General features: G+C 41.0%; 1 protein-coding gene across 1 annotated transcript in view; it reads left to right on the top strand.

Moving 5' to 3' along the window:
* ARHGAP42 (Rho GTPase activating protein 42) overlaps nucleotides 1–25,840 on the top strand; it is a 335,206-nt gene that overhangs the window by 96,907 nt on the left and 212,459 nt on the right. Inside the window, exon 3 of the mRNA XM_004015979.6 lies at nucleotides 22,701–22,762. Within this exon, the coding sequence (XP_004016028.2) occupies nucleotides 22,701–22,762 (62 nt within the window). The remainder of the gene's footprint in view (nucleotides 1–22,700; nucleotides 22,763–25,840) is intronic.

Genomic DNA, 25,840 nt, shown 5'->3' with positions numbered 1-25,840 from the left:
AGACTTTTGAAAGTCCCTTGGAGTGCAAGGAGATCAAACCAGTCAATCCTAAAGGAGATCAGTCCTGAATATTCTTTGGAAGGACTGATCTGATGCTCCAATACTTTGGCCACTTGATGCGAAGAACCGACTCCTTGGAAAAGACCTTGATGCTGAGAAAGATTGAAGGCTGGTGGAGAAGGGGACGACAGAGGACGAGATGGTTGTATGGCATTACTGACTTGATGGACTTGAGTTTGAGCAAGCTCTGATAGTTGGTGATGGACAGGGAGGCCTGGTGTGCTGTAGTCTATGAGGTTGTGAAGAGTTGGACACGACTTAGTGACTGAATTGAACTGAAGTCTGGTTAGGTGAGTAGTAAGATGAAGGAAAACCATTTTAGAAAAGTGATATTTAAATCAGTCTTAAAGTAGCTAAAGGGGAATAGGATGAACACTTTAAATCTAGCGAAGGGATGAATGAAGGTGTAGGGAAGGAAAGGAGACAGCCAAGGGGGAAAAAAGGTTGTGTTTTTTGAAGGTTATGGGCAGGTAGACAAGAGCTAGGAGGCCATTGCTTGGCGTTAATCAGAGAAATGACACTGTATTTGTATTTAAAAAGATTACTCTGACTGCCTTATGGAACATTGAAGAAGGCTGCCCCAGAACTTTCTTACAATGTTGTGCTTGGCCATTTCTCTGGGTTTATGCACAGGAGAAAATGTTACAGGGAAGAAGAAACTATGACTCCATGTTGCTTCCTGTTGCTTTTATTATGGTGTCTATACATAATGTTCTCAAGGCAAGAATACTGAAGTGGTTTGCCATTCCCTTCTCCAGTAGACCATATTCTGTCAGACCTCTCCACCATGACCCGCCCGATTTGGGTTGCCCTGGGGGCATGGCTTAATTTCATTGAGTTAGACAAGGCTGTGGTCCTAGTGTGATTAGATTGACTAGTTTTCTGTGAGTACTGTTTCAGTGTGTCTGCCCTCTGACGCCCTCTTGCAACACCTACCATTTTACTTGGGTTTCTCTTACCTTGGGCGTGGGGTATCTCTTCATGGCTGCTCAAGCAAGGCGCAGCTGCTGTTCCTTACCTTGGATGAAGAGTATCTCCTACTGCTGCCCTTCCTGACCTTCAATGTGGAATGGCTCCTGTAGGGTCTCCTGGACAGCCACCGCTCCTTGGACCTGGGATCGCTCCTCCCGGCCATGAATAGTATGAAAAGGCAAAATGACAGGATACTGAAAGAGGAACTCCCCAGGTCAGTAGGTGCCCAATATGCTACTGGAGATCAGTGGAGAAATAACTCCAGAAAGAATGAAGGGATGGAGCCAAAGCAAAAACAATACCCAGCTGTGGATGTGACTGGTGATAGAAGCAAGGTCCGATGCTGTAAAGAGCAATATTGAATAGGAACCTGGAATGTCAGGTCCATGAATCAAGGCAAATTGGAAGTGGTCAAACAAGAGATGGCAAGAGTGAACGTTGACATTCTAGGAATCAGAGAACTAAAATGGACTGGAATGGGTGAATTTAACTCAGATGACCATTACATCTACTACTGCGGACAGGAATCCCTCAGAAGAAAGGGAGTAGCGATCATGGTCAACAAGAGTCTGAAATGCAGTACTTGGATGCAATCTCAAAAACGACAGAATGATCTCTGTTCATCTCCAAGGCAAACCATTCAATATCACGGTAATCCAAGTCTATGCCCCAACTAGTAATGCTGAAGAAGCTGAAGTTGAACGAGTCTATGAAGACCTACAAGACCTTTTAGAACTAACACCCAAAAAAGATATCCTTTTCATTCTAGGGGACTGGAATGCAAAAGTAGGAAGTCAAGAAACACCTGGAGTAACAGGCAAGTTTGGCCTTGGAATGCGGAATGAAGCAGGGCAAAGACTAATAGAATTTTGCCAATAAAATGCACTGGTCATAGTAAACACCCTCTTCCAACAACACAAGAGAAGACTCAACACATGGACATCAACAGAAGGTCAACACCGAAATCAGATTATATTCTTTGCAGCCATAGATGGAGAAGCTCTATACAGTCAACAAAAAGAAGAGCAGGAGCTAACTGTGGCTTAGGTCATGAACTCCTTATTACCAAATTCAGACTTAAATTGATGAAGGTGGGGAAAACCACTGGACCGTTCAGGTATGACCTCAATCAAATCCCTTATGATTATACAGTGGAAGTGAGAAATAGATTTAAGGGCCTAGATCTGATAGATAGAGTGCCTGATGAACTATAGACTGAGGTTCGTGACACTGTACAGGAGACAGGGATCGAGACCATCCCCATGGAAAATAAATGAAAGAAAGCAAAATGGCTGTCTGGGGAGGCTTTACAAATAGCTGTGAAAAGAAGAGAAGCAAAAAGCAAAGGAGAAAAGGAAAGCTATAAGCATCTGAATGCAGAGTTCCAAAGAATAGCAAGAAGAGATAAGAAAGCCTTCTTCAGCGATCAGTGCAAAGAAATAGAGGAAAAGAACAGAATGAGAAAGACTAGAGATCTCTTCAAGAAAATTAGAGATACCAAGGGAACATTTCATGCAAGGGCTTGAAAAAGGACAGAAATGGTCTGGACCTAACAGAAGCAGAAGATATTAAGAAGAGGTGGCAAGAATACACAGAAGAACTGTACAAAAAGATCTTCATGACGCAGATAATCATGATGGTGTGATCACTCACCTAGAGCCAGACATCCTGGAATGTGAAGTCAAGTGGGCCTTAGAAAGCATCACTACGAACAAAGCTAGTGGAGGTGATGGAATTCCAGTTGAGCTATTTCAAATCTTGAAAGATGATGCTGTGAAAGTGCTGCCCTCAATATGCCAGCAAATTTGGAAAACTCAGCAGTGGCCACAGGACTGGAAAAGGTCAGTTTTCATTCCAATCCCAAAGAAAGACAATGCCAACGAATGCTCAAACTACTGCACAATTTCACTCATCTCATATCCTAGTAAAGTAATGCTCAAAATTCTCCAAGCCAGGCTTCAGCAATACGTGAACCATGAACTTCCAGATGTTCAAGCTGGATTTAGAAAAGGCAGAGGAACCAGAGATCAAATTGCCAACATCCGCTGGATCATAGAAAAAGCAAGAGAGTTCCAGAAAACCATCTATTTCTGCTTTATTGACTATGCCAAAGCCTTTGACTGTGTGGATCACAATAAACTGTGGAAGATTCTGAAAGAGATGGGAATACCAGACCACCTGACCTACTTCTTGAGAAATCTGTATGCAGGTCAGGAAGCAACAGTTAGAACTGGACATGGAACAACAGACTGGTTCCAAATAGGAAAAGGAGTACGTCAAGGCTGTAGATTGTCATCCTGCTTATTTAACTTATATGCAGAGTACATCCTGAGAAACGCTGGACTGGAAGAAACACAAGCTGGAATCAAGATTGCTGGGAGAAATATCAATAACCTCAGATATGCAGAAAGTGCATATGGCACTTTCCCCTTATGGCAGAAAGTGAAGAGGAGCTAAAAAGCGTCTTGATGAAAGTGAAAGAGGAGAGTGAAAAAGTTTGCTTAAAGCTCAACATTCAGAAAACGAAGATCATGGCATCTGGTCCCATGACTTCATGGGAAATAGATGTGGAAACAGTGGAAATAGTGTCAGACTTTATTTTGGGGGGCTCCAAAATCACTGCAGATGGTGATTGTAGCCATGAAGTTAAAAGACGCTTACTCCTTGGAAGGAAAGTTATGACCAACCTAGACAGCATATTCAAAAGCAGAGACATTACTTTGCTGACTAAGGTCCGTCTAATCAAGGCTATGGTTTTTCCAGTAGTCATGTATGGATGTGAGAGTTGGACTGTGAAGAAGGCTGAGCGCCGAAGAATTGATGCTTTTGAACTGTGGTGTTGGAGAAGACTCTTGAGAGTCCCTTCTACTGCAAGGAGATCCAACCAGTCCATTCTGAAGGAGATCAGCCCTTGGATTTCTTTCGAGGGAATGATGCCAAAGCTGAAACTCCAGTACTTTGGCCACCTCATGCGAAGAGTTGACTCATTGGAAAAGACTGATGCTGGGAGGGGTTGGGGGCAGGAGGAGAAGGGGACGACAGAGGATGATATGGCTGGATGGCATCATGGACTCGATGGATGTGAGTCTGAGTGAACTCTGGAGTTGGTGATGGACAGGGAAGCCTGGCGTGCTGCGATTCATGGGGTTGCAAGGAGTCGCACACGATTGAGCGACTGAACTGAACTGATACACAATGTTCAGCCTCGGGGAACCATGCCCCTCTGCCTGAATGGTGAAGTGCCTGTGTTCAGGGAACTAGCTTGGCCCTGTCCGCTGCTGAAAGGCTGTGAGAAAGAAGAGCTTAACACATCCCTATTCCAAGTCTGCCTATTCCAGGAGATATTTGCACAATTAACGCCCTTTTTACTTTTCTTCCTTACCTCCTTCCCTCTCTTTTCTGTAAAAGATACTGGCATCCCAACCCGGATAAGATCACTTTTTGATCCCAGTCTACCATCTTGTCGGTCTGCTGACTTTCTAAATAAAGTCATTATCCCTTGCCCCATTACTTTGTTTCCAGTTTATTGGCCTGTCTTGCAGCAAGCAGAGTGCCTTTGGACTCGATAACAAAGATAGGGCATGGGAAGCTTGGCTTTAGACCTTAACAATGTGAATACTTGGTTGGTGTGTTTTAATGCACTTGCACGGAATCACAGAACCACCTTTGGAGTATATTTCTTTTATTTTAAGTATGAATAAAATGGCCTTGGTAAAATGACCTTGGAATCATACGATTAGTTTATACTTTTAAGTCTGAAGGAAGGCATATTCTTGATGAAATTTTCATCATAATTCTTTGCATAATAACAAAAATATGTTTTATTGCATGTCGGTAAATATCAGGTATCAGAAAGGTAAGCCATGGCCCATGTGTATGGTAGGTGCATAATTTGCTCTTTTGTCAGTTAAATTTCTGCTTTGTTTAATAGAGTTTATCCACTGTGTAAATTCTATATCCACTTTGAAAACAGCTTTTGAAGACAATATTGTGTCACAATTATCTTCTTAGTGTGGAGTAGTTTATATTTTTCTATTTGGGAGCTTCATTTCTTTAGTTCTAGGATGATTCTTGTACTTTCTTTATGTACATGTGAGAGTGGGAAGTTGCACAAGCTATTTTTATTACCTTTTTTTTTTTTTTTTAATTTTCAGAAAACACTACTTCTAACAGAAATGTTAGCTTCGTTTCTTAGAATCCCAAGCTTAGTATGTTAGAGTAGAAAAAGACTTTGGAGAATATGAGAGCTAAATCTGTCATGTTGATTTCAGTTCAGTTCAGTCACTCAGTCGTGTCCGACTCTTTGCGACCCCATGAACCACAGCACACCAGGCCTCCCTGTCCATCAGCAACTCCTGGAGTCCACCCAAACCCATGTCCGTTGAGTCGCTGATGCCATCCAACCATCTCATCTTCTGTCCTCCCCTTCTCCTCCTGCCCTCAGTCTTTCCCAGCATCAGGATCTTTTCATGTTGACTTAGGCGAAATGATTTTATAAAGTCACACAAGTATTAGAAATTTGATTGCCTGGCTCCTAGGTAATGCACTTTGACTGTTAGTTTACTTCTCCATCCGTTCAGTAAAGCACGAGTGATTTGTTAGACACTGTTTGGGCACTGGAGACCCATCAATGTGCAAAAGAGAAAAAGAAAACATCCCCACCCTAATGGGTTTGCCGTTTGTTGGAGGAGTTAGATGATAAAATATGTAACTTTATCATATATTGAGTTTGACCATAAGTGCTGTGGAGATTAAAAAAAAGAAAGGAGATTGCTTAAAAGTTTTCTTCAGTATTTTTAATATACAGGTACCTAATTTTAATATAGTGATTTTACTGTAAACTGCCTATAAAGTGAGTCTCATTTTACCCTCCATTCCCTGTGTGATTGATAAAATTTGTATGACCATGTGAGCATTAACCTGTTTATAGATTTGAACCAATTGGTGCAAAAGACATAAAGGTGCCTTCCTAACCAGAGTACAAGGATTGGTTTCCAGAGAATATCACAGAGGGCTTAGCCACATAGTCTCAAGTTTAGTTTGCATGTTCTCAGGAGACATTTCAGGCTTGATTGAAGCTGCCTTTATAAGAGGTTAATTCTGGACTGTGTATATGTGATAAATTATAGCACGGAAGTCTTGGCCAGTTCAGAGTTGAGTCAGAAATTGCCTTCATCAGCATTTTTTAATAGACCAAGAGAGAACCTTTCTAAATGTGAATGAAATCATAAAAGTTACAGTTTAGTTCTGACATAAGAGGTTTGGACCAGACAAGCAAGAGTCCTGAAGACTCTATCTGAAATAAGTGATTTAGAAGGCAGGGCATGGGCACTCAGAGACTAATGGAAAACTCACTGACAAAAGGCAGGGACAACAAGGAGCAATGACACAAATTTGGGTTGAGGGAGGAAGAAGGCAAGAAAGCAGTTAAATAACAGGCCTCTAAAGGAAAGAAAAGCTCACCCTGGATAGTTATCAAGCAATATGTGGCTGGGACAAGGGCTAATCCGGAGTAATCTCCCAGTCATTGGGAGAATTCAGGATGGGTGCTGAGCCATGGTTGGAGGGCTGTAGGGAGAGGAGGTCTGGGGCCTTCCCGAGTCTTAGGACTCAGACAAAGTGTGTGTGTCCTCCAGAACAGTGAGGCTATGAGTCCACTTCTGCCGTTGAAAGTACAGATCTGCCCTCAAGGACAGTGTTACAAACCTCAGTTTAAAAAATTACACACACACATACATATGTATATACTGCTTTAATTCCTCACCCAAAGCATGCCTTCCTCCCCCAGCCCACCAAAGTCAACAATTGTCAGCTGCCTACCATCAGAGTCACCTATGGGGAGCCTTAAAATGTTGATTCTTGAGCTCCACCCCCAGATGTGAACTGGGTAGAATCCCCTGGGCTGAGAGTTCAGCAGCCTTTCATTTTATGGAGATACTTAGTGTTTTACATAGCCTGTGGAAACCACTACTCTAAACAATATATGTGTGCTTTATACCGAGGGAGGGAGGCACAGCTGGGGAATGTACTAAAACTGGGAAGAAGTCTGTTCCAGAGGTGTGCTCCATGGGTCACCAGACCCCTGATGACCAGCATTCAGCATTTTGCCATTGGAGCCACTGGGGCCATAGAAGCCATGTGTTTGTGGGGAAACCTGGTCATTTGCTGCTCCATTTTCCTTCAAAACCTAAGAAAAGTTTTGGTTTATGCAGGCAAAATATCTATCTAACTGCCTATCTATTTTAGAATGAGAGACAGTGTTCATGGGCTAGTGTAGATGCTGTGCAGATTTCTTGGGTATGAAAAACACAATCAGCTTTACAAATTAAAATCACATGTAAGATGTGACTTAGTTTGTGTTCATATAGATGTTGGATTCTTTAAAATTCCCTACTAAAAATATTTCTGAATGCGAAGAACCTTCTCTGGTACATACAAACATGAATAGGATCTTCCTATATCCTTATTAAGCTTAGAAAATAGAAGGGGGTCTAAAAATAGCTTTGTGATAAAATCAGTGTAATACTCAAGAGAATGTGCTGAGTGCTTTAGGTATAATAGTAACAGAAATGCTGTGAGATCCCCAGAGCTGGACAAAGGGACATCAGAAGATGCTCGGAAAGAAGGTGATATTTGAACTGAGTCCTAATGTCTAGGTAAGGGACAGTTTAGGATATGTGTATTAAAGGAAAGACATGGAAGTGGGATACTGTAGGAATGTTAGTAGTTTCAAAGTCCTAAGTTAGAAATTAGAAGTAGTGACATCTCAGGGTAATATAATTGGAAAGGTACTTGGTATGGCTGTGTCATGGAAGCCTCAAATCATTTGAAGCCTCAGCACTTTGGACCTGATTCACTCAATCAGCTTTTGAGTTGGAAAATGACATAATCAAAGGCGCACTTTAGGAAGTTTATTCTGACCACTAGTGCATATGGTGAGTTGGAGCTGTAGGAGCTAGGAAACCAGTAACTAGGCTGTTGCAGTAGCACTGCAGAGAGGAAGTGGTTCCCTTACGTGGGTTTGGGGAAGCATAGACGAGAGAGAGCAGCAGCCTTTGGTGACGGAATGTGTGGCAGGAAGGACTGAGGATAACCCATCACTGGAATTACGGGGGAGTTGTGTCCATTTATATATTTATATGTGGCCAGTGTTCCTGAAGAAAGTAGGGAAAATCGCTAGACCATTCAGATATGACCTAAATCAAATCCCTTATGATTATACAGTGGAAGTGAGAAATAGATTTAAGGGCCTAGATCTGATAGATAGAGTGCCTGATGAACTATGGAATGAGGTTCGTGACATCGTACAGGAGACAGGGATCAAGACCATCGCCATGGAAAAGAAATGCAAAAAAGCAAAATGGCTGTCTGGGGAGGCCCTACAAATAGCTGTGAAAAGAAGAGAGGCAAAAAGCAAAGGAGAAAAGGAAAGCTATAAGCATCTGAATGCAGAGTTCCAAAGAATAGCAAGAAGAGATAAGAAAGCCTTCTTCAGCAATCAGTGCAAAGAAATAGAGGGAAAGAGCAGAATGGGAAAGACTAGAGATCTCTTCAAGAAAATCGGAGATACCAAAGGAACATTTCATGCAAAGATGGGCTTGAAAAAGGACAGAAATGGTCTGGACCTAACAGAAGCAGAATATATTAAGAAGAGGTGGCAAGAATACACAGAAGAACTGTACAAAAAAGATCTTCATGACCCAGATAATCATGATGATGTGATCACTAATCTAGAGCCAGACATCTTGGCTCTTGGAATGTGAAGTCAAGTGGGCCTTAGAAAGCATCACTATGAACAAAGCTAGTGGAGGTGATGGAATTCCAGTTGAGCTGTTTCAAATCCTGAAAGATGATGCTGTGAAAGTGCTGCCCTCAATATGCCAGCAAATTTGGAAAACTCAGCAGTGGCCACAGGACTGGAAAAGGTCAGTTTTCATTCCAATCCCAAAGAAAGGCAATGCCAAAGAATGCTCAAACTACCGCACAATTGCACTCATCTCACATGCTAGTAAAGTAATGCTCAAAATTCTCCAAGGCAGGCTTCAGCAATACATGAACCGTGAACTCCCTGATGTGTAAGCTGGTTTTAGAAAAGGCAGAGGAACCAGAGATCAAATTACCAACATCTGCTGGATCATGGAAAAAGCAAGAGTGTTCCAGAAAAACATCTATTTCTGCTTTATTGACTATGCCAAAGCCTTTTACTGTGTGGATCACAATAAACTGTGGAAAGTTCTGAAAGAGATGGGAATACCAGACCACCTAACCTGCCTCTTGAGAAATCTGTATGCAGGTCAGGAAGCAACAGTTAGAAGTGGACATTGAACAACAGACTGCTTCCAAATAGGAAGAGGAGTACGTCAAGGCTGTAGATTGTCATCCTGCTTATTTAACTTATATGCAGAGTACATCCTGAGAAAAGCTGGACTGGAAGAAACACAAGCTGGAATCAAGATTGCTGGGGGGAAATATCAATAACCTCAGACATGCAGATGACACCACCCTTATGACAGAAAGTGAAGAGGAGCTAAAAAGCCTCTTGATGAAAGTGAAAGAGGAGAGTGAAAAAGTTGGCTTAAAGCTCAACATTCAGAAAATGAAGATCATGGCATCTGGTCCCATCACTTCATGGGAGATAGATGGGGACACAGTAGAAACAGTGTCAGACTTTATTTTGGGGGGCTCCAAAATCACTGCAGATGGTGATTGTAGCCATGAAGTTAAAAGATGCTTACTCCTTGGAAGAAAAGTTATGACCAACCTAGATAGTATATTCAAAAGCAGAGACATTATTTTGCCGACTAAGGTCCATCTAGTCAAGGCTATGGTTTTTCCTCTGGTCATGCATGGATGTGAGATTTGGACTGTGAAGAAGGCCGAGCGCTGAAGAATTAATGTGTTTGAACTATGGTGTTGGAGAAGACTCTTGAGAGTCCCTTGGAGTGCAAGGAGATCCAACCAGTCCATTCTGAAGGAGATCAACCCTAGGATTTCTTTGGAAGGAATGATGCTAAAGCTGAAGCTCCAGTACTTTGGCCCCCTCATACGAAGAGTTAACTCACTGAAAAAGACTCTGATGCTGAGAGGGATTGGGGGCAGGAGGAGAAGGGGACAACCCAGGATGAGATGGCTGGATGGCATCACGGACTCGACGGACGTGAGTCTGAGTGAACTCCGGGAGTTGGTGATGGACAGGGAGGCCTGGCGTGCTGCGATTCATGGGGTCGCAGAGTTGGACACGACTGAGCGACTGAACTGAACTAAGTGTTCCTGGGGGTGGAGCAGAGTTTGAGTTAAGTTTTGGTACAAATTAAGTTTTGAGATTCAGACAAAATTCCTAATGGAAATTCCGAGGATGTATAATTGGATTTGTTAAATTTAGAACAGTGAGGTGGTGTTGTAGGACTTTGCCTCGAGTAGAGGGACATTGTGTAAGTTTCAGGTGAGCTAATCTGAATTTAAAGTTCAGCTCTGCAAGTCATTTGCTCCGTGACCTTGCATACTATTTAACCTGGATATGTCAGCTTAATATTCAAAAAACAGGAGAATGGCTGTAAAAGATCTGGGAGTTTTAGTTGTGAGTGCCTCCTAGGGTGTTTTGAGGATGAAATAGCCATGCACCATGCTGGTGTGGGTACCCAGTCTCCTGTTTCCCCAGCCCTGTCTTCCAGCTCTTTCTCCTTCGTGAGAATGGGCTTCAACTGGAGTCGGTTTGGGACTAGGAGAAGGAAAAATAGCTTGTGAGGAGAGAAGGGTGATGGTGGGGAAATCAGAGATAGGGAGACAGAAAAGTATAGCTGGAGATGGAAATGGGTGAGACCGGAGGCTTGATGGAGAGCTGTAAACTTTCGAGAGGAAGAGGGCCCCTCCTCTGAGACAGGCAAGTTGAGGAGAATGAATGGAGACAGTGTTGATCAGAGAAGCAGGAGGCCAGGCCATCTGGTGTGAGAGAGGGAAGTTTGGGCTGGGTTCTTGAGAAAGGAGAACATTCTTCTTAGATAGCCACTGTGGGAAATAAGATTAGGAGTAAACTAGAGTTGAAGAAAAAGACTGCCAGGAAGCAGAGGGGTTAGATTGCTTGACCTCTTCGTGTTCTTGTGGGTGTGTAAATGACAGAAGCGAGAAGGTCATTGGGGGTTAAGAGGTTGTGGAAGAGGGAGGTTGCATACTGGACGAGGACGCAGATGTCTGAAGCTTCAGTAGGTGGTGGCAGAAGGTTTGGGTGCAGAGGAGGAGGATGGGGTGCCTGAGGCTTTGTGGAATGTGAACGAGTGTTAGAAGGTCAGTTCCTGAGGGCAGTAAGGATTTTAGTGGAGGGGGTACTTGGTGTAAGTGCTTGTTTGTCAGCAGCAAGTTACTGACTGTTCCCTTTAAGCCAGGATACTTGGCGCCTGATTATCCTCTGAGCCCAAATAGCTCTGGCTCTGTTTGCCTTTAGAGATGATAAGCCTGTTATTTCCTGTAATATAGCTGGGTAGTAGGCTGGCACTACCTTTTATCCAGTTACCTCCTTTGGCAATAATGATTTGCTGAAGGAGAACAGACTTTGGAATCAAACAGTCAGAACTGAATACTTGCTTCTCCACTTACTAACTGTGATATCATCGGGCAAACTACGCCAGCTGATTGCCCCTTTCCTCGTGTGCAAAATGAAGATAATGCTTACTTCCGTACCTCATATCATTGAGTTCAGCTCTGCCCGTCATTAGCTCCATTCAATGACCCAGTTTATGTAGCATCTCTACCTCTCAGAAGAGGTGCTCCAAAATGGGAGTGGTCTACATCTTAGGAAAATGCTTTCTGAATCGGGAGTTGTTTTGGCTTTGGGAAACAGGTCAAACACCACAAAACAAGAGCTAAAACAAAGTAACATCAGAATTGCACAGTTTTTCGTTTTTTAACTAACATGTGTGCCTGGAAAGAAAACTAAATGAATATATGTGATGTACAGACCATGTTATGCACAACAATGTTTACTGTATCAACAGAAAATCTCTAGTTTAAAAAAAAAAATCTTAACTAGGAATCAGATGAAATTAATTTGAAGAAATGAGCAGTGTGATGAAGTTGTGAGAGAAAGCAGCTGGAATCAAATTTTGGAATTGTGTAAAAGTGAAAGGCTGCCTTTCTGTATTTGTATGTATTTATTTGCCAAAACTTGGGCTTATGTGAATTATTATTTACTTTATATCTAATTATTATTTGCTTTATATCTAAATGTTAGTTACTTTATATCTTGTTATATGAAATAAATGAAATAACAAACCCTGTCTATATATCTACATCATCTATCTATCTGTATAGAGAGAAAATATTAGAATTCTCAAGCTCCTGGTAGTTTGACAGTTTTAAAGCAGATCTTACTAAAAAGTCCTGTTCCTGTTCAGAGAGACTGTATGAAGGAAAATCACTAGACCTGTAGTCTAGAATTATTCCTGTGCATCCACTGTGACTTTCATCTTGGCATCATAATTCTCCTGTATTTTAGTCATCATCTTAACAATCTGTAATAGTAGTAGCAGCAGTAGCTTTCGTTTGTGGGTGAAGCCCCTGGTTTACAGGAAATACAGTTCTTTTCAGTCTAGTTGTTAAACCAGTGAGGAAAAGAGAAGCCAGACTGCATATCTGGTTAGACCAGAAAAGAGTGAAAGGTTAACAGTTTGGCCACAAGTTTTGAATCTCAGCCCAAAGGTGCAGTGGCAGTTAATGCTGTGACCCATATTGATCAATCAAAGTCTACCAGAGGTTAGTGCCTGGGGACCCGAGGAATGTGTGAAGCCAAGTGTGGACGGAGGCGCTAGGATCAGGAGTCGGGAATTTAAAAGGAGACTGTATTATGGGTTATAACCCCTGCAAAAATCTGAGTACTCTTAGAGGATCAACAGGAACAAGAGAAGGCAGGAAGCAATCACTTGATATTAAGCCAGTGGATTCCAAAGTGAGGATTCTGCCCTTGAGCCTGTTTGGCATCTGCATTGGCATCCGAGTACTGCCCAGATGGCTGATAGCTCAGTTGATGGAAGAATGGAGCAAGTGAAGAGGCAGAGACAAGGCAGCTCCTAACTCTGTGCAGAGTCCCTTGTCAACTAGATAAAAGTTTAATTTTATAACTGTTTTCATTTGCAGGCTCTGTATTTCTTCCTATTCTTTAATACTTAATTAGAAAATTATGCAGTGATAGTAATTTCTTATTACTAAAATAATATCTACTATGAAGCAGAAGATATTAAGAGGTGGCAAGAATACACAGAAGAACTGTACAAAAAAGCACTTCATGACCCAGATAATCATGATGGTGTGATCACTCACCTAGAGCCAGACATCCTGGAATGTGAAGTCAAGTGGGCCTTAGAAAGCATCACTACGAACAAAGCTAGTGGAGGTGATGGAATTCCAGTTGAGCTGTTTCAAATCCTGAAAGATGATGCTGTGAAAGTGCTGCCCTCAATATGCCAGCAAATTTGGAAAAGTCAGCAGTGGCCACAGGACTGGAAAAGGTCAGTTTTCATTCCAATCCCAAAGAAAGGCAATGCCAAAGAATGCTCAAACTACCGCACAATTGCACTCATCTCACACACTAGTAAAGTAATGCTCAAAATTCTCCAAGCCAGGCTTCCAGATGTTCAAGCTGATTTTAGAAAAGGCAGAGGAACCAGAGATCAAATTGCCATCATCCACTGGATCATGGAAAAAGCAAGAGAGTTCCAGAAAAACATCTATTTCTGCTTTATACTATGCCAAAGCCTTTGACTGTGTGGATCACAATAAACTGGAAAATTCTGAGAGAGATGGTAATACCAGACCACCTGACCTGCCTCTTGAGAAATCTGTATGCAGGTCAGAAAGCAACAGTTAGAACTGGACATGGAACAATAGACTGGTTCCAAATAGGAAAAGGAGGACGTCAAGGCTGTATATTGTCATCCTGCTTATTTAACTTCTATGCAGAGTACATCATGAGAAACACTGGGCTGGAAGAAGCAGAAGCTGGAATCAAGATTGCTGGGAGAAATATCAATAACCTCAGATATGCAGATGACACCACCCTTATGGCAGAAAGTGAAGAGGAACTAAAAGCCTCTTGATGAAAGTGAAAGAGGAGAGTGAAAAAGTTGACTTAAAGCTCAACACTCAGAAAATGAAGATCATGGCATCTGGTCCCATGACTTCATGGGAAATAGATGGGAAACAGTAGAAACAGTGTCAGACTTTATTTTTTTGGGCTCCAAAATCACTGCAGATGGTGATTGCAGCCATGAAATTAAAAGACGCTTACTCCTTGGAAGAAAAGTTATGACCAACCTAGATAGCATATTCAAAAACAGAGACATTACTTTGCCAACAAATATCTGTCTAGTCAAGGCTATGGTTTTTCCAGTGGTCATGTATGGATGCAAGAGTTGGACTGTGAAGAAAGGTGAGCCTTGAAGAACTGATGCTTTTGAACTGTGGTGTTGGAGAAAACTCTTGAGAGTCCCTTGGAGTGCAAGGAGATCCAACCAGTCCATTCTAAAGGAGATCAGCCCTGGGTCTTCTTTGGAAGGACTGATGCTAAAGCTGAAACTCCAGTACTCTGGCCACCTCATGCGAAGACTTGACTCATTGGAAAAGACGGATGCTGGGAGGGATTGAGGGCAGGAGGAGAAGGGGACAACAGAGGATGAGATGGCTGGATGACATCACTGACTTGATGGATGTGAGTTTGAGTGAACTCCGGGAGATGGTGATGGACAAGGAGGCCTGGCGTGCTGCGATTCATGGGGTTGCAAAGAGTCAGACACGACTGAGCGACTGATCTGAACTGATGCTCTTCTAACTTGATACATCTCATATTTACTGAAGCCTAATTCACTTGAATTCAATGCTACAGAAGGACGCATTGGTAGGGTATATTGATAAAAGAATTTATATGCATGTTTAAATTAATTTAAAGGGGCTTGTTTTCAAGGTTAATCTTGCTTTTTGATGTATTTGGCAATTAAAGAAAACAGTAACCTGGGGACATTGTGGATAACCCAGTTCAATTACCTCAAAGAGAACTAAATGTGCTTGTGAGACCTTGGATTCCACAGCCCTGTGAAGCGCTTGAAAAAAGATCAGTTGCTCTGAGTAGTGGTGTTTATTATTGTGACCTGCCTGAATTCCACAGTGGGCCTGTGACTTTTTTTCTGTTGGTTTGGGAAGCAATTTATTGACTTTGCAACTAGGCATCCATGGAGCTTGAAGCCACAAATGGAGTGGAAAAATCTTATTTGATGTGCGGCTTTCAGAAAAGAATAGCTAGAGTTTGTGGTTGCAAATAATGCCAGTATTGCAGACAGAGTGGACAGCCCATCAGTAGGGATATTAATTGTTACCAAAAACTTACAATATCTGGTTGGGAGAATTGTCATTTTTTATATCACTCTGTTCGTTTTGCAGACACAGTATTTATTATTCAGACATACCACAGACTGACCATGCTGCCTGCTCTGGTTATGGGTTAAATTGTTCCTGAACCAAGAAAACTTTCTATTGGATACTTCAGCCAGTATGCTACCTTTGATCTTTTTAGTGTTTAAACAGTGAAAACTCCCTCAGTGGGAGTTCCAGCTGTGAACTGCTGATGTGATACCCTGTTAGATCATTGCATGCTTGTGTAGTGCTGGGGTCCCTCGGCTATCTAGGTTGATTCTGCTCTAATTTTTCTCCATGTGGCCCAGAAGGATATGATGGATTCCCCAGCTTTGGCTCACAACCTCAGTTCAGTACTGATGTTTTATGCTGCCTTGCTACTATTTTTCATGAAAAGTCAGTCCCAGAGAAAAAGCTTGACAGAACCCACTCACACCTGAATATAAAAGTCAAGGGCATCATCTGGATTACAAAATGTGGTTGCATTGGTTCAGTCTGACTTTATAGACTTTTACAGGTTTTCATGTTTTCCTTTTGGTTTATCCAAGTCTAAGTCCTACTGCTAACCCAGTTCCCTCTATTCATCAGCATATCTGAACTTCATAAGTGATTTGCTCATTCTAATAAAGTGAGAAAAATGTGTTGTGGACATAATTCTGTATGTCACTGAATTTGTGATCTGTTGTTTGTTGTTGTTTTTTTTTTTGTAGTTGTTGTTGTTTTTGAGTATATGTTTATGTTGCTTAGGTTTGAGGAAAGGCTCCTAGGAGAAATACTTAGCACATCATTGTCTGACTATAATATAAATGTTGATTAGATGCAGGAGAGATATTCTTCATTTCTTCCGGTTGTGAAATCTGTAAGGCCCAACCTGTTAAGTTGTTGAAATATTTAATAGAATATAATGCTTAGTTTTTAAGGTAGTAGAGTTTATATCAACAATGAACAAGGACTAATTTTCTTTATTCTCGCTCATTCTTACTTTCAGACTCTGAACAGATTTTCCACAGTTGAAAAGAGTAGGATGAATTTAAGCGTCTTGAAAAGAATGTGAGGAAATAGGTATTTTAGATACTTCATAAATGTTTCAGAATTTACGGTATTAGTAAATATAGAAGCCATTATCACACTTCTTCACCATCTAGGTATAATTCAGCTGTTATCTTTGTGAATGTTTATGCTCCTGGGACTGCCATAAATGCATCTGAGTAATAGATTTCTTTTGTTCCAAAAGTGTTTTTTCAATATCACATTGTAGAGATAAAAAGGAAACCTATAGCAGTGTTGTTGACCTCAGTAATTTTTTGAAAGTTAAATTTTATATATAAAGCTGTATTTTGATTGCTTTCCAGTAATCTCATAGTCCAGATGGTCAGGAAGGGGAAAGATTATTACTGGTGAATACAGCCAGGAAAACTTCATGCAGGTGGCAAGAATGTGAATAGCTAACATAATTTTTCAGTCTCTGGCCTATTCTTTTCATAATATTTTATGAAGCCTAGAATAAGTTGGTATGTTTCTCCTTACAGAGAAAATAGCTGGTGGGAATGTTTCCTTAAATCCATCTATCGAAAGCCCACTGTGTATTAAGTATTGTTTTTGGAATATTACTCTCACTAAATCAAACTCCTGTCATACCACCTCGGTATGGTCAGAACCTATAATTGCAGGTGTGTGTGCTCAGTTGGTCAGTTGCGTCTGACTCTTTGCTACCCCATGGACCGTAGCCTGCCAGGCTCCTCTCACCATGGAATTTCCCAGGCGAGAATACTGGAGTGGGTTGCATTTCCTTCAGAGGATCTTCCCAACCCAGTGACTGAATCCAAGTCTCTTGAGTCTTCTGCGTTGGCAAGCAGATTCTTTACCACTGCATCACAGGACTTGCTGTTATACTGAGTGTTAGTTTGAACCTCCTAAATCAGATAATGCAGTGTTTTTTATTTATGCGGATATTAAATTAAGAAAATATGGAGCATCACAAGTAATTTAGTATAAGAGAAAGTATTTGGGTATCAGAAATTTGCGTGTAATAAAAAATATTTTCAGATTTTGCTTAAGCAAAATTTTAGAAAACAGTGGCTCAAGCAGTTACAAAATCAGTAGCCATTTTGTATAAGACCCTGTGATGAGTGTTGGAAGAGTCATTTTGTACATGTGTTGTGCCCAGGGCCTGGTGGAGAAGGTGTGTTTTCATGATTGCTTAAGGCATTTGTGGGTCCCATGCGTTGGAGATTCTAATAACTGGCTTCTGATCTCTAGATTGTTGCTGGGGTACACTGGGCAGCTTGGATCTGCCTGATTTGTGTCAGAGGTACCTGTTCGACTTTAAGAATGGGGCAGGCAAGTGAGTGGCTATCCATTAGCCCCTTCTCCTAAAACCCAATTTACATGATAATACTTTGAATTGTTTTATTCTTGCCTTATAGGATTGTTAATTCCTGTTTTTATTCTGTGGTATATTGTGCTTAGTAAACTGCTAATGTGATACTTCAGCATTATAAATCTAAAGATTTAGGGAAAACATTTAAAAATTAGTTGGCCACTGCCCCTAATTCATGAAATAAATTACTAATATTTAGTATTCCTGGGCTGTTCACTGTCTTACAGAGCAAAAGGTGAACCTGAAAGCTTCATTTGGACCAAGAAACAGTTTGATTTTATAGAACTAGGACTATAATCTTTAAAGAGAAAAATCTTAGTTTAATTTTTATGAAGTCATTTCCCTGAAAAAATCAACTGAAAAAAAAGAGGGAGCAGAAGTTATTGTCAAATTGAGGCAGACACAGAAAACTGCTGGAAGGCGAGTAGTTTTTGTTGTGAGGAGCCAAACATGTGTGTGCTTTTGCAAGTTAAGATTTCTCTTCCGACTTTCTCATTATAATCCACTGTTATTGCACTGAGTCTATAAATAGTATTTATAAGGGAAGCAGACCAGAAAACCACTCAAATAAAGTATAAAACGGCATCATTAAGTTTGGATGTAGAAATGTATCAGGAAACCGAGAACTTGAGTTTCAGTGTGTGTGTGTGTGTGTGTGTGTGTGTGTGTGTGTGTCTGTGTGTGTGAGTCACTCAGTGATGTCTGACTCCTTGTGACCCCATGAACTGGAGCTCGCCAGGCTCCTCTCTCCATGGAATTCTCCAGGCAAGACTTGAACCCAGATCTTCTGCACTGAGGGCAGATTCTTGTAACCAAAATCTGATTTAAGACAACTCCACAATTTTTGAGTAGTAGTTACCTTGGGGAAGCCTTTGGACTTCTGAGTTCATCATCCTGAAATACACCCCAGGACTAGTAGGGCATGCTATATGGAATGGTGAACGTTTTCTGGGTTGACCAATTGGGAGTTTCTGGTATATCACTGGTGGCTCAGCTCATGAAGAGTCTGCCTGCAATGCAGGAGCCTTGGATTCAGTCCCCGGGTTGGGAAGATCTCCTGGAAGCCAGCATGGCGATCCACTCCAGTATCCTTGCCTGGGGAATCCTATGGATAGAGGAGCCTGGTGGCCACAGTCGATGGGGTTCATAGAGTTGGACACGACTGAGCGACTAATACACACACGGTGTACCCCTGCCAGTCTAACATTAAGTTATTGTCTCATGTGTTTCAAAAGTACCTGCTGATACGCTTCGGTGTGCTAGATATTTGTTTAACCCTTTGAGAAAATTAATAATACATGGTCTGTGCCCTCTTGTGGTGTTGGCTAGTAGGAAAGTAAGGCATTTTTATATGCAATTTTGTTTGAGAAATTACAGATTTATTTTTAGCTTAACAAAAATAGCAATCTCCATTTCTACCAGTCCCTGCCACTAATTCCGCAGAAGGACTATTGCAGGAGAATGGGGTGCTGGAAGATGGTCATGCCCCAGGTCTTGGACAGGTCCTTGGGACGGGCTGCCCAGTGAGGGTCCTTGGCTTCCATCAGGAAAAATTTCAAGAGCAAGCCTTGATTAAGTGAAAGCACATTTACTTTGAGAGATGCACACTCCACAGGCGGAATGTGGTCTGTTTCAGAAGGCAAGATTGACCCAAAATGTGGAGTGGTTAGTTTTATAAAGCTGGGTAATTTCGTAGGCTAACAAGGGGCAGGATTACTCTAACTGTTTGGGGAAGGGCGTGGAGCTTTCCAGGAATTGGGCCACTGCTCGCCTTTTGGCTTCAGAACTGTCATGGCACCTGTGGTTGTGTCACTTAGCATGCTAATTCACTACAGTGCATGTATAATGAGGCACAGGGTCTCCTGAAAGCTAAATCTTCCGCCTTCTTGGAGTTAGTTGGTTTTAACCAGTTTTTGTGGTATCCTGTTCTTAATGACTCTGTCAGTGTTTATATTTCAGTGAGTTAGTACACATTACTCACAACTCTGTTATTTGAACTATTTTGATAGTGTTAGCTGTATCACTTTGCTTTCCCGAGAGTCAATACAGTTGCTCCTTGATATTTGGAGGGGATTGGTTCCGGTACCCCCAGATTCCAGACTCCCTGACTGCTCAAGTCCTTTATGTAAAATCTTATAGTATTTGCATATAACCTGTGCATACCATCCCATACTATATTAAATCATCTGTATGTTCCTTATACTGCCTAATACAGTGTAAATGCTGTGTAAATATTTGCTGCTGCTGCTGCTGAGTCGCTTCAGTCGTGTCCGACTCTGTGTGACCCCATAGACGGCAGCCCACCAGGCTCCACCGTCCCTGGGATTCTCCAGGCAAGAACACTGGAGTGGGTTGCCATTTCCTTCTCCAATGCGTGAAAGTGAAAAGTGAAAGTGAAGTCACTCAGTCATGTCCCACTCTTAGTGACCCCATGGACTGCAGCCTATCAGGCTCCTCCGTCCATGGGATTTCCCAGGCAAGAGTACTGGAGTGGGGTGCCATTGCATGTAGCAAATTCAAGCTTTGGAGCTTTCCAGAATGTTTCCCCCTGAACATTTTTGACCTCTGACTATAATTGCCTTTGAGTTTTCTTTCTTTCTTTTTTTTAAAGGAATGTAAATTTCTTCTCATTGTATTTAGATGTGTCAGGATATTGATCAGTTCTTTGTTTTCTTTCTCTGGAGATCTTTCCTGGAGCTTCTAACCTGTTGCTCCGGTGTAGACAAAAGCCTCTGGAAGTTTGGCACTATTGTTCTGGAATAGCTTTGTATTGTCCTGAGAATTCATCTGGCTTTTTTTGCTAGAATTCATATCCTTTGCTCTTGTTTTGTTCCCATGTTTCAATAGTGTGTTAACCCAATAGCTTTTGATAAAAAGAAGCATATGAGGGTAAGGATCTTTGTTTTTGTATTTTTTTGATACTTATTAAAAAGTTTGGGAGACATTGAGTTAAAAATATGGGGTTAAAAGTCCTTTTCAGACTTAACCACTCTTTATATCTTCTCTTGTCCTCTCACCTCAGGAGTGCCTGCTGTCTCCAGTGTCTCTTGGCTTCTTTCTCTGTAGGCATAATAACATTACCTTTCACCATCCAAACTTTCATGGGGCTTGTTTTTCCAGATTCTTCGACAGATCTTCAGTTGGCAGTAGATAGTTGCCAGATGGTGTTTGGATACTTTTTGTTTTTTACTGAAGTTACAAAAATATAATATGTTATTGCACACACCAGTTAAAATCATCTATTTGTATTAATAAAATGTTTTTCTCTTCAGCTTATTGTTGTCAAAACTGGGTTGTATTGTATTATAATATTTAAAGCTATTTTTACAGAAATTAAAATCACATTTTCTAAACACTTAAAAAAGTTACACTTAATTCTAAGGCCATTCATGTGTTTATCAGATTAATCTGTCTTGGTAACTGAATAAAATACAGTATGAAGTTATCATAGGGGTAGCATTTCAAACCAGTTTAGTTAATGTAAACCTAGTAATTCTGAGAAGAGAGAAAGAAAAAAATCCAAGTTTGTAATTTTAAATTCTTGAATAGAAAGCATTCTTATAAGCATTCGATAAGTTTTGTTGATGAGACTCTTGATTTATTATCAGTACTCACCTGCCTTTATTGTAGACTTTATGCCAGAATTACTAAACTTCTGGTCTCACGGTATTTTCACTATTAGTGTGGATGAAGAAAGAGGTGGGAGCCTAAAGAATAAAGACATAGATGGGAAGGATCTAGCTTAAATCAAAAAAAAATTTGTATTCACTATTTCTTTTGTTAGTTTTGTACTCCAAACATTCTGACTTTACTTAATAATTCATGGTAATGTGGATGAATTCATCTTTCACAGCACTGTGCGTTTTTAAAGTATATGCTGTTATCACTTTTTAAATTTCTTTGTCCTTCCATAGTTTCTGAATACTTTGCAAACGACAGCAATACAGTTTCAGATAGTTTTCTAAAATAATGTTTCTCAACTTTAATGTATAAAGGGATCACCTGGGGATCCTTTTAAAATGCAGATTCTGGGATGAGGTCTGAGCGTCTGTATCTCTAACAAGCTCCCAAAGTACTGATGCTGGTCATCCTCTGACCACTCCGAATACTGAAGGTCTAAAGTACCTTGGATATGAGAGTAATACAGCGAGACAGAATACAGAATCCATTTCTAAGTATTTATATGTGTTGAGCTTCTAGAAAGAAGTCATTGGAAGACTTTGCATTACTAGCTGCTACTAAGTACAATGAGCTTCCCTAAAAGCTCAGTTGGTAAAGGATCCGCCTACAATACGGGAGACCTGGGTTTGATCCTTGGGTTGGGAAGATCTCCTGGAGAAGGGAAAGGCTACCCATTCCAGTATTCTGGCCTGGAGAATTCCGTGGACTGTATAGTCCATGGAGTCGCAAAGAGTCAGACACGACCGAGTGGCTTTTACTCACTTTCACGACGTATAATACATCCAAATAGAACTGGATTTATTGCTTCTTATAGATGATGCATTATTTTTACAAATAATTTATTAAAATTTATTTATTTGTAAAAAATAATTTGTAAAAATTTTATTTAGAAGTGATTCCAATATTATACTTTTGTTTGATAATGTGTACATTTGATTTATTAAATTTATAAACTATATTCCCCTAGTGCTTATGAAGAAAAAATATTATACTTGATATGTGCTAAGCTTCAGTTTGTAGCCATTTCTTATCTATAACTTTTAGTCATTGAAATCCATTGTATATACTGTCTTGTGCTTATAGAAACATAAAACCACAGAATATATACAAATTTATGAGTATCTTTATTGTAATGTTTATTCCTGTGCAGTTAGATACTGGCAATGTAAAGAGGTTAATGCCTTTTTTTTTTTTTAATTTATCTTTTAAATAGCTCAGTCACTAAAAGAATTCGCAAGACTACTTATCGCAGTAGAAGAAGAAAGGAGAAGACTGGTAAGTCTCTTCCCCATTTCTTAAGAATAAAGCTTTGTTTGGACATATTGAAAAGAAGAACAGGCTTTCTGAATTACACTCAGCCATAACTCATTTTATAATATGATACACGTACTGAATATTACAGAAAAGAGTTGTAGGTATGATGATCAAATATTGCTAATAAGATGTACCATTTCTTTTTGTTGTATTTGGCCAGCAGATATAAATTTCATTCATTTTACTTTCCATTTAATGGTTCTGGAAATTAAAAGTATTGAACAAACTGCCAATAAGAAACCCATTCTAACTGAGCAGTCTGCTAAATAACCTTAGGGTTGTAGTGAAGACACATTACAAGCATTAAAGATAGTTCTCAGAAGAAGCAACTAACTTTGCCAGGGTGTTATCAGGAGACTTTCTGAAAAGGTGACATTTGAATTGGGTCTTGAAGGCTCGGAAGATTGTGCTTGACTGGGAAGAGTGGGAAAACTTTCTACTTTGACAGATTAATTAATAAACAGTATCAGAGCATAGTTATTAGGAATACATTTATCACTAATATAAATGTATTAAGAATACAAATCACAAAGATGGTTTCTACGCATTGTGTTCAAAGTTCTGGTAGGCCCCTGTCAATGAACCAGGCTGCCCATTTGTGTATGGGAAAATTAGTAATATGTAGTCCACAGGATCATTGTAAAGCTTTGTCAAAGTACCTGGCACATAATGAATAAGTGTTGATGGAGATAAAGATGTTGGTTGTCAGTTACAGTGAGGATTACAGACTTATTTAAAACATCATCTTCGATATTGGTGGCCTCACCACCTTGTTGAGATTCACATACATAATATGGTCAGACTGTGAATTCAATGTGCTGGGAAACCAGCACAGTTTGGTGTCATTTTGCCCACTGATGAGGAAGTGCAGTTTGAGAAGAGTGTCCTTAAGGTGGCCCTGACTTCTAGAGAGCATTGTCTGAGTTGAGGGAGATCATACAACTAGGGCATGGTAGTTATGTAAGTGACCCTGAGCAAGGGCCACAGGGTGAGAGAGTACTGCGTACATTTGTAGAATAAGGCAGAAGGTTCTTAGAAGGTAGTAGTAGAAGATTGGTTGGTAGTTTGTGGCATATGTAGGGTTTAAGAGCTGGGCTAAGAAGTTTTATTGTTTGTTACCAGTCCAGTCACTCAGTCGTGTCCTACTTGTTGCGACCCCATGGACTGCAGCACGCCAGGCCTCCCTGTCCATCACCAACTCCCAGAGCCTGCTCAAACTCATGTCCACTGAGTCAGTGATGCCATCCAACCATCTCATCCTCTGTTGTCCCCTTCTCCTCCCGCCTTCAATCTTTCCCAGAGTCAGGGTCTTTCAAATGAGTCAGTTCTTGCCATCATGTGTCCAAAGTATTGGAGCTTTATCTTCAGCATCAGTCCTTCCAATGAATATTCAGGACAGATTTCCTTTAGGATTGACTGGTTTGATCTCCTTGCAGTCCAAGGGACTTTCGAGAGTCTACTCCAACACCACAATTCAAAAGCATCAGTTCTTTGGTGCTCAGGTTTCTTTATGGCCCAACTCTCACATCCATACATGACTACTGGAAAAACCATAGCTTTGACTAGACAGACCTTTGTTGGCAAAGTAATGTCTCTACTTTCTAATATGCTGTCTAGATTGGTCATAACTTTTCTTCCAAGGAACAAGTGTCTTTTAATTTCATGTCTGCAGTCACCATCCACAGTGATTTTGGAGCCCAGGAAAAGAAAATCTGTCACTGTTTGCACTTTTTCTCCATTTGCCATGAGATGATGGGACCAGATGCCATGATCTTAGTTTTCTGAATGTTAAGTTTTAAGCCAGCTTTTTCACTCTCCTCTTTCACTTTCATCAAGAGGCTCTTTCATTCTTCTGCCATAAGGGTGGTGTCATCTGCATATTTGCGGTTATTGATATTTCTCCCGGCAATCTTGATTCTAGCATATGCTTCATCCAGCCAAGCGTCAACAGTCTTGTTGGATTCTAGCTTTTGCTTCATTGATCAGGATGGTAGGAGGGGCGAAATCACATTTAGAATCAAACCCCATACCCACCAGAGACACTTGGAGTGCTCAAACAAAACCTTGTGCACACCAGCACCCAGAGACCCCACAGAGACTGAGCCAGCCCTGCCTTTGAGTGTTTGAGTTGTTTGTTATAGTCTGTGGGAAAATTGCTAGACTTTTTTGATAGAACGAGAGGATCAATGTGGGATTTATAAGAAATTAATCTGGTGGCTACGTGGGGGAGATACTATCGAGGAAGAAATGTTGTGGAGGAGGGGTGACCATATTTTATCAGGAACATCCTCCTACCTTAGGTCTAGTCCCATCAGAGAGACAGCATGCAGTATAATCTAGGTAGAGATCAGTCATTGTGGGAGACTGACCCTCTCTGGCTCAGTCTGTGGAGGTGACTTGACACTTTCAAGTGCTTTAAGTATAATCTTCACTCTGATTTTCTGAGCTTCACAATAGAAGTTCAGGTACCATGGAGAGATGTGGGTAGTATGTGCACTTATGGCTCAGATCACGAGCTGATGATGGAAGTTGTAAAGAATGGTTAAGGAGACGTGAAAAAAAAGTTGGAAATTACATGGAGCCAGGAAAATATAGTTGACCCTTGGACAGCATGGGATGGAACTGCCTGGGTCCAGGTATGCACAGATTTTCTTCAGTATTAGATACTGCAGTTCTGTATGATTCACTGTTGGCTGAATCCATGGAGGAAGAGGGCCAACCATCAGTTACACATGGATATTCCACTGTGCCCCTAACTCCTGTGTTAGTTGGGGTTCTGCGTTGAGCAAGTCAAATCTTGTGCAGATAGTTGAGGAGAGTCATGAGTTTGATCTTGAGTGGCCTCCGCCTGTGGCAGCTTGAAGCACGGTTTTGGTTACCACTGGAGATTGAGGTTGGGTCACAGAAGTGAGAGCTGAATCCTAGCCACTAGACCACTAGGCACTAGTGACAAGGCCCTGGCCTGTCAGCTGTGTAGAGAGGAATTTCCACACAGAGATAGAAAGTAGTGAACAAAGTGTTTATTAGAAAAAGAGTATG

This window comes from Ovis aries, chromosome 15 (genome assembly GCF_016772045.2).
Source record: "Ovis aries strain OAR_USU_Benz2616 breed Rambouillet chromosome 15, ARS-UI_Ramb_v3.0, whole genome shotgun sequence".
NCBI lineage: Eukaryota > Metazoa > Chordata > Mammalia > Artiodactyla > Bovidae > Ovis > Ovis aries.
Note: the sequence above shows the minus strand (reverse complement) of the source record. Positions and strands in the feature narration are given on the sequence as shown.